The sequence below is a fragment of the Aulonocara stuartgranti genome, assembly GCF_965226115.1.
Source record: "Aulonocara stuartgranti genome assembly, chromosome: 7".
Lineage (NCBI taxonomy): Eukaryota > Metazoa > Chordata > Actinopteri > Cichliformes > Cichlidae > Aulonocara > Aulonocara stuartgranti.
Genome location: NC_138945.1, coordinates 54,307,318 through 54,316,246, shown reverse-complemented (window position 1 = coordinate 54,316,246; position 8,929 = coordinate 54,307,318). Strand labels below are relative to the sequence as shown.

Sequence of the window (8,929 nt, the reverse complement as noted above, 5' to 3'; positions counted from 1 at the left end):
ATATGGTTAATTACCCTCACCTCAACCGTTTAATTCCTTCCAGGAGGAGAGTGTGCGAGAATCTGATAATAAATTATGGCAAAGTTCTAGACTTTAAGCCGGATTAGAAATTGAGAACTGAATGGTGTTGTCTGGTGCCAACAATGAAAATAACCAGGATTATAATCTGCCAGATACTCAATACAAAGAAATTATCTACCACGTTCATGGAGCGATAACTGCTGGTTTAGTGAGTAAACAGATTTTAAATGCAGGGCTACTGCAAAGTTTTATTAACAGACCTGACAGACCTGATCCTCCATATCCTTAAATAACTTCACTAGATCAGCTGGTTTTGGAAGATTGCTTTATCATATAATGATCTACTTAATTTTTCCTGTCCTTTTATGTAACTCTAAATTTATAAATATTTCTCTTTATATCAACCCTTTGCAGTATTCAGGGATTAAAAATCATGAAACACCAGTCATTGGAGATTTCTGGATATCTGATTTCCTCAGTTAATGCTTAAAGATTGGCATTAATTTAATCACAAATCTGAAAAAAAAAAGTCTAATAGTTTTGGATATTTAATTCTAGCAGCTTCCTATTCATCCTCACAACTAATACAACCAATCACAATGGCTCTAACCCAGCAGCCCACCACAAGCAGTCCAATCGCCTTGATGGCTTTGGGAAGTATGGAAATTTCAAAGGAGGGCATCAACTTTGAAACTAACAGTAATTTCATGTTTTCCAAACACACAATACGCATATATATATATATATATATATATATATATATATATATATATATATATACACACACACACACACATTATTAGAAATAATAAATAAGCACAGACTAAGATTTGAAGAAGCAACAAAGACAGCAATTAATTTACATTTCTTTGTAGTTGCTATTGTGTTTGCCATTTCTAGGTGCAGTAGTTCACTTATTAAACATTTAAAACAGGTAGCGTTTGAAATTGTTGTTCTTAACTGTCAACTTTTAAAGCTCACATCCTAAAAACAATTTATCAAGTTATTTGTCACTCTAGTGCAAAGGACACCATCCTGTGCTTTCCTTTGGATGACTGCTTTCCAGGAAGTGGCCTGTTTACAGTGGGAGGTTTAAATGGAAGTATGTTTTGTTATTGCAGTTCTGTTTAACACAGCTAGTAAATGTTTGCCAAAGTGTGTTTTTTAGTAGTTTATTTTTACTTTATCTGCTTTTTCAGATTTGACAACATGTTTTCTTATTTGTTATAATTTTGCTGACTCAGTGACAGTGATTACAAGAGTCAAAGTTGATCACATAGTTCCTTTTAATGGATGTAAACCCAGTCATACCAGTTCACTTCACAATGATACATTTGCACTAGCCATGAACAAAGGAAAAAAATTGCTTGAAATGAGGCTAAAGTGTGCACTGAGAAGCAATGTTGTTCACTTTGTTCACCAGAAGGGTTGCCACTAAAAAGTTTAGTCTCCAGCAGCAGGATTTAGACAGTGAATGAGACATTTATTCATGGAGTCTGTAGACATCAACAGAAGAGCTTTCTGAAAGCAGTAACAAAGTTCAATATGGAGGGAAGGTGGGCTGCAGACGAGTAGTAAGTGATATTTTTCGATGAAGTTCAAGGCACCAGCACAACCCTCATGGTGTTGGTGTAACCAGACCCTGGGCGCCACCCGGTCACAACAATGGCCATGTCTCCAGTTTTGAAGAATTTGCGGTGCTTGCCTACAAAAAGAGGTTTTTTAAAAAGGGAAAAAAAGATTAAGTTAACAAGCAAAAATCTCTTGCTCAGCTTTACTGAACTACCAGAACATCCTCTTAACTCTGACACTCACCAACTTCCATAGCAAAGTTCACACGCAGGTCCACGTCCTCAGCCCAGACGGCGTTGGCAGTCTTGGTGTAGAGCACAGGGTAGATACCGCGATACAGGTGAGCCTGGCGGGCGGCCTGACCGCAGCGGGTCAGAGCAATGATGGGGGCACGGGGCCTGTACCTCGACAGCATGTGAGCAGACCTGCAGGTGACAGGCATAAGTCACTGCACTCTGACATAACTTGGAGCAGTTATAAAATAGCTGGCTATTTATTTTAGAAGTTAGGGAACAAAATATTAATTCGTTTGAAGTTTAAATTAGTGTTATTAGTGCAAGTCTAATATTTATTCTCAATCTGTCTTTTAGTTCAACTGCTGATTAAAATGCTTGGCTTTCTAGCAGCTAAATGCTTTATTTAGTTTACCTGCCTGTTGCTAACTATCTGCTGTTTCACACTATGTAGGTAGCATGCTGTGAACACACCTACTGTGGCAGAAAGAGCCCACCAATAAGAGCAGAGCAAAGCAAAAAGGTGTGAGACAACCAACACTGAGCTGAAAGATGCTACACATCTCCACAGAGCTGATCTGAACAGCAAAGTCAGGAGATAACTTAGTTCCGTCATATAAATCACTATTTAAAAGTATTAAGTATAGCCCACATTATTTCATAGGATTATCATTATGAAATCAGCCCAGTTGACTATATGTATGTGCTGAATGCCATGTGCTGGGAGGATGAACTCTAAAGTGGAGAAGAACGATTAGGGAGTTATAATTAACTTGTAAAATGTCAGGGTTCAGATCTCAAAAAGGTCACGGGCAGAGCACAGATTGTGATTGCAGTGAAACTTGGCACACTTCAAACGAGCTGGGGGCTTGCGTTCAAGAAGAAGCGGAGGCAGCAGGATAGAAAAATATTATAATGCCCCAGTTTCTTCTCTGAGAGTGGGCGCCGGGAGGATATTATGACTCAGCTTTACAGAGATTTACTGGGTGGAAATGTTCCCGGAGTCTCACCTGCCAGTCTTGGTTAGCACAATGATTGCACTGGCGCAGCACTTGAAAGAAGCCTCGACGGCACCAATAGCGACGGACTCTGTGGGGTCACGGGTCAAATGAGTGAGGCGACGCAGCTCCTCGAACACCTGCCTGTGGAACATGGCTGCCTCAGCTTCACGGGCGATCTGAATAAGTGAAAACAGATTACAGTGGCTGTCAGACTGCAGATACACAACTAGTCTGAGCTGTGGGAGCAAAGACCAAAGTTAGGCTTAGTGCAGAGTTCCTCATACCTGAAAGCAAAGTGAAACATCAAGCTACACAACAGCCATGGCTGCGGCGTCCAGAGACCGTTGCTGTGCACTGCAGACACATGCAAGCTGAGCTCTATCACACCACGCAGAAGACAAGAGGAGATGCTGTTGGTAGCAGATGGAGTGCAGGAGCAGTGATGGGCAAAGAAGGTTGAAGAAATGGGAAACAAGCTGTTAGTAAAACCCAATGTGATGGCAGAGATGTCATGCCACCTTTGACCTCTGACCTTTCCTTAAAGGCCAACAGATTGAGCTGAAGGTTGAAGTGATAATAATGCGATGCAGAACAATTTATAACTACGTTTCTTACTGCCATTGTTTTTATTTACAACATATACGCATATAGGGAATCAGATATGTGGATTCTAAATATCAGGTTACTTTGACCTTTTTTGACCTTGAAGAAGAGGTCAGAGGTCCAAACTTTCATTAGATGGTCTTTATCTTTATAACTATGCTTAAAATTCTAGTGCTTTTGTTTATATTAGTAGCATTTGAGAAACGATGCTGGTACATGGGGTCTAAACTGAGTTTTTCCTTCCCATTGTCCCCAAAGTGCTTGCTCAAAGGGGATCATATGATTGTTGGGGTTTTCTGTTTTCTTCGTATTATTGAAAAAAAATTAATTGAACTGAATTATACCTGTTCTAAAAAACGTAACGTACGTGACATGGCAGACTTGATTTTTGTAAGAAGCGCTTATGTTTACGGTCTTTTTTTAATTTCTCTGGATTTGAGCGTGGATAACATTCATGGCCTTGATCATTATCATCAAACTTTACTGATATGCCCTCATGGAACCTGTGAACAAAACGATGTTACATATTCTGAGCATAAATTTTCTGGACGCAAGGCACACAGTTCGCGATTAGTAAGCAAGACACGACAATAACGAGTGCAAAAGTGAAACAAGTAGCTTCAGATAAAAGGAACGCACAAAGGAGCAAGTCTAATCTGAATCATGTGAACCTTCTGTTGCTGAAAAACTATCTGTTTGGCAGCAAACGCTCAAGATTCACATGTAAGATAAACCACACACTTTATACTTATAATGAAAGCTTCCTCACAGGCTCAAAACACAACAATTTGACTGAGTGTGACTGCCGCGGCAGCGGCAAACTTCACAGGAGGAGTTCTCACATCAGACATTCAAAAACCTTCAGGTGTTCTTTTGATATTGGTATTAAAGATGGTTACACTGAGCACATTCACACTGAAGCCATCTTACCAAATGCTGTGTGCGCACTGCCTCCAGAGGGTAGTCTCCCTTGGCTGTCTCACCGCTCAGCATGATACAGTCGTTGCCATCCAGCACAGCATTGGCAACATCACTGGCCTCAGCGCGAGTAGGGCGAGGCTTCTTGGTCATGCTTTCAAGCATCTTAATGTGAACAAAGAGACAGACTGCATCATTTCACGTCTGCAGAAAAGCACTTATTTGGACTCCACTAATCCGTGCTCCCATCACAGACCTGTGTGGCACAGACGATTGGCTTGCCAATCCTGTTGCATTTGCCGGTCATCATTTTCTGGGCGATGAAGACCTTCTCGGTTGGGATTTCAATTCCCAGATCTCCACGGGCCACCATGATGCCATCACTAGCTTCCAGGATCTCATCAAATCTTTTAGAAAGAAAAAAAAAGGGGGGGGGGGATGAAGAAAAAAAGTTCAACCATCAAAAAGACAGACTTGTGCTGTGATCGTTTGCACACTACACCACCCACCTGCGCACGCCCTCATGGTTCTCCAGCTTGCTGATGATCTTGATGTCCTTGCCCTTCTCACCCAGCACTTTCCTGACAGCATGAACGTCAGCGGCCTTACGGATGAAAGAGGCGAAGACCATGTCAACACCCTGTTCCACGCCAAACTGCAGGTCCTGAATGTCCTTCTCAGACACTGCAGGCAGGTCAACAGCAGCTCCGGGCAGGTTGACGCCCTTCTTGCTGCCCAGCGTGCCGCCGTTCTCAATGTCACAAATCAAGTAATTGCTGCCTTCGGTTACAAGGAAGCACAGAAAAAATATTTCAGCTACTGGAGGCAGAACGAAAGGAGGACGGACAAATTGTTCGTGCTCTTACCGACTTCTTTAACCTTGAGGGAAATCAGACCGTCATCAACATAAATGTGGCTTCCAACCTGCACAACCTTAGTGATGTTTTTGTAGTCCAGCCACAGAATTTTCTCATCACAGTTGTCTGTGTACTGGTCATCGAGCGTGATCTTGATGGTTTCACCCTTTTTCAGCTCAACCTCAGCAGTGCCACTCTGAAAACAATGAGAAGTGACTTGAGGAGAGAGTTGCTCACACTGGCTTCATTAGAGCTGCGGTAATCTGGCAAGAACTCACGCCTTTGATAAGTCCAGTCCTGATTTCTGGTCCCTTGGTGTCCAGAGCGATGGCCACTGGTCTGTAGTCAACAGATCCAGGTACAAAGCTCTCAGTTGCGTCGCGGACATTCTTGATGGTCTCGGCATGGTACTGCATGAAAACAGATGTTATATTAAAAAGATCTTGCAATGGTTTAACCCTTTAAAGCCGGTCGGAGGTTTTGCGTAACTATTTTTAAATCCCCATAGAACCGGAACCACGTAAGCTAGCGCGATAATTTTTTTTGCATATGAAACCGGAGGAGTTGTACTTACATCTTATGCCATCAGCTTGTCCTAGGTCACGGTTTCCTTCCACATATAGTTTTGCAAAAATTGCATAAAAAGCAGTATATAAAAATTATATCTCTCAAAAATAAAACAAAAATAACACTCAAAATAAATTTCCTGTTGTTGTAAACTATTTTTTGCAACTTTTTTGTATTTAAAGTTTTGAGGGATAAACTTCTTAAATTTCTCCAAGTAGAAGTATATGTAAAAAAACAAAACAATTTTCAATTTTTTTTGTAGTTTATTGCACTTTTTTGCAATTTATGTAGTTACTATGGACTTAATGCATACATATTATTAAAATTTGGGCTATAACAGTTGTATTGATGTATAGCAACTTGAAATGCTCCCAAAGATGGTACTACAGCATGTAAAAATATAAAGTCAGCTCTGGCGGACTTGGTTCTATGGTAGGTCTTAAAGGGTTAAAAAGCAAATAAATTAAAAACGTTACAAAAATATTAAAGGTGGATATTTATACATTTTTTAAACCCTTTGTTTAAAAACAGCTAAATTCAGTTAGTAGAGCAACAGGTGACGCCTCAGTGCTGGTTATGTAACTATATATTTATTTATAAGTGCAACATATTTTGAAAGGAAGACATTGTTCAGCTGAACTGTACATAAACAGCTGCCACATACGTCGGTACATGACAGGTATGAATGTATTTTTCACTTAAACAAAAACAGTGATGTGAATTCTGACTACTGTCCTTGGTCACTGGCTTCTCTACATGCCTTCTCCTCATACTGTTGCTGTGGGGGGGTGACTCCTATTTATAGCTGTACTGGCAACTGTGACACCAATAACACAGAGGTCAAATGTATTTTCCCCTCCTCAGAAGAAATCATACATTCACTTTGCTGTACAGATAAAACTGAGGTCTTTTTATTTGACTGCTGTTGAGCCACTTTGAGTCAAGTTAAATTGGAGAGAATTTTTTTTTAACATACTTAATCTTTCAAGATCCAAAAATTAACTGTGGGTGTTCATTGCTACAGCTGATGACATTTGACGGCTCATCCACTCAGGTGACAGTGAAAAAGGGAAAGAGGCTTGACTTTTAAAGGCAAGGGGTCAACAGTGTAATGTCGGCTGAAGAGCTGGCCACGATACAGTGGGTTCACAAGCTACCAGACAGACCGAGCGCCAAAGGGGCGAGAGGAGGCTCAAAGATCACATTACAGATGGTCACCAGGCCACAGGAGTAATGGCACTCTGACTGCTGCTGCAGTAAAGGGTAAATCCTCACCGACTCACTTCTAAAGGGCAAAGAAACTGACTTGACGATCTGGGTTTGTACTGTCAAGCATGTGGCTTTACTGGAATCTGTGACGTCACAGTGTGTGATTGTGAAATCAGGGCTTTAGCAGGTTAGAACATTTAATGTAAAACAAATAAGGAACTGAGGTTGGCAGAAAGTATTTCTGACCCTTCACTCACTTCATGTGTGCCATGGGAGAAGTTCATTCTTGCAATGTTCATCCCAGCCTTGATCATTTCCTTGGCCATCTCCACAGATCGGGTGGCAGGTCCTGCATCGAGACAGTTAATGAACACAGTGAGACACGGGCCCAAGATGATCACATTTTTGCACCAAGGTCGTGTTTCTTTTTCGATGCAGATACATGAAGAAAATAATCAGATTGTACACATAATAAGCACAAATCAATGGGCCTTGGTAATGCGCCTGACCAATTGTGCAGATGATGCCAGTGTTGCGAGCCACAGCCGGCTCAGAGTCGATATCCAGCAGGCACATGTGCTCAATAAAGGTGTCTGCCATAGCAGCTTGTAGCTGCTGGGTGTGGATGATAGAGGAGCCTGTATCCTTTGGCTTCGACATGGCTGGATTTGTGTCTGCAGGAAGAGACCTTGGAGAGAGAGAAAGAAACATGAAAGATAATCGACCGGGGCCCTGGTGACTCTGGTGTATGGCACCAACCACAGGTTATGTAGAAAATCTCCTGTTTTTTTCATGGGCATCTAATATTTTTACACGTGACACAATGGAATTTGCACTTACAACCAATAAGTTGAAGAAGAATTTATATAGACAATAAAAAATCAAAAAGAGCGTACAAACAAAAAAAGAGACCGAAAATATGTAATAGGAAAAGAAGAGTGCCAACACAAACTAAATGTTCCACTTCTCTGTGGATGACTTTCAACCCTCTCACAGTCCAGTTTTGGCTAACTGGAGAACAGCCGACACAAAAAGCAAGGACAACAGTATGGGGCTGAATGACTGCACTCTCCCACATTCCAGCATGAGTGTATGTTAAAGAAGAGGAGCTGATCACTTCTGACAGCGACTAAAGCTGATTCACATACACAAAAAAACCCGCACAAACTTGAGGAGGAGGCTGAAAAAAATAATGTTTCATGCCTGAAGTGTAATGCTGGTCCACAAGCCCACATTATAGAGACAAGTAAAACTTATATGATTCAGCTTGCACTTGTTTAGCCTGGAGGAGTGCAGCATGCTTGATAAAAGTGTGTTGTCGGGCAGTGCATGGATTTGTGGTGGGTGGGCTGAGACCATATGTCTGCCCTTTGTATTCACCTAAAATAACAGTCAGCTGAGGCTATTTGTGGACTGTAGAAACATCAACGTCATAATCAAACAGCAACAGACATTTTTATTAACTCATTATTTAAGTAAATCAAAGTCTTTATTGATCCCTTTGCTGTCTGCAAAACCAGCAAAAAATAAAATAAAATAAATAAGTGTAACAGCTACTTCCTAACCCAAATCACTGACTGAAAGGTGATACATTTGAACGTTAATAAATGTTATTGCGAGATTACGGTTTCTTTAAACGTGCAGTTCAGTAAGAACACATTTGGTTTTTAGCTGCTTAATTAACAGGTAACGTGCTACATATATACATAATTACCAGATAAATCTAAAGGATTACATGTGCAAAACCAACATTAACGATTCTGATCTTCCACACAGCTAATATACTACATTTCTACACTTTTAAACCTTTCCTCCATCTCGAAGACACAAACTCTGCTGCTGTTACTCACCTACTAAGTGAACTTTGCAGGGACCAAAGCGCCACAAGTCCTGTCGCAGCGACCGGTTTTATGCCTGTAACTGACCGGGACTACTTTCCTTTGAGTGA

At 41.0% G+C, this 8,929-nt stretch overlaps 1 protein-coding gene across 2 annotated transcripts; it reads right to left on the bottom strand.

Annotated features, from left to right (window-relative positions):
- Positions 1-1,289: 1,289 nt before the first annotated feature.
- Positions 1,290-8,921, bottom strand: pkmb (pyruvate kinase M1/2b). Of its 2 annotated transcripts, none has more exons than XM_082538412.1 (11): positions 8,832-8,921; positions 7,491-7,669; positions 7,239-7,330; positions 5,484-5,615; positions 5,215-5,401; positions 4,858-5,128; positions 4,605-4,755; positions 4,361-4,513; positions 2,837-3,003; positions 1,837-2,018; positions 1,290-1,726 (listed from the first exon to the last, which is right to left on the bottom strand). In XM_082538412.1, the coding sequence occupies exons 2-11, from the start codon at positions 7,639-7,641 to the stop codon at positions 1,620-1,622; spliced, it is 1,593 nt and encodes a 530-aa protein (XP_082394538.1). In that variant the 5' UTR covers positions 7,642-7,669; positions 8,832-8,921; the 3' UTR covers positions 1,290-1,619. The 2 variants fall into 2 exon arrangements, with proteins under 2 accessions (XP_082394538.1, XP_082394539.1); XM_082538413.1 differs by lacking the exon at positions 8,832-8,921 and adding an exon at positions 8,696-8,762.
- Between the last annotated feature and the right edge of the window lie 8 nt (positions 8,922-8,929).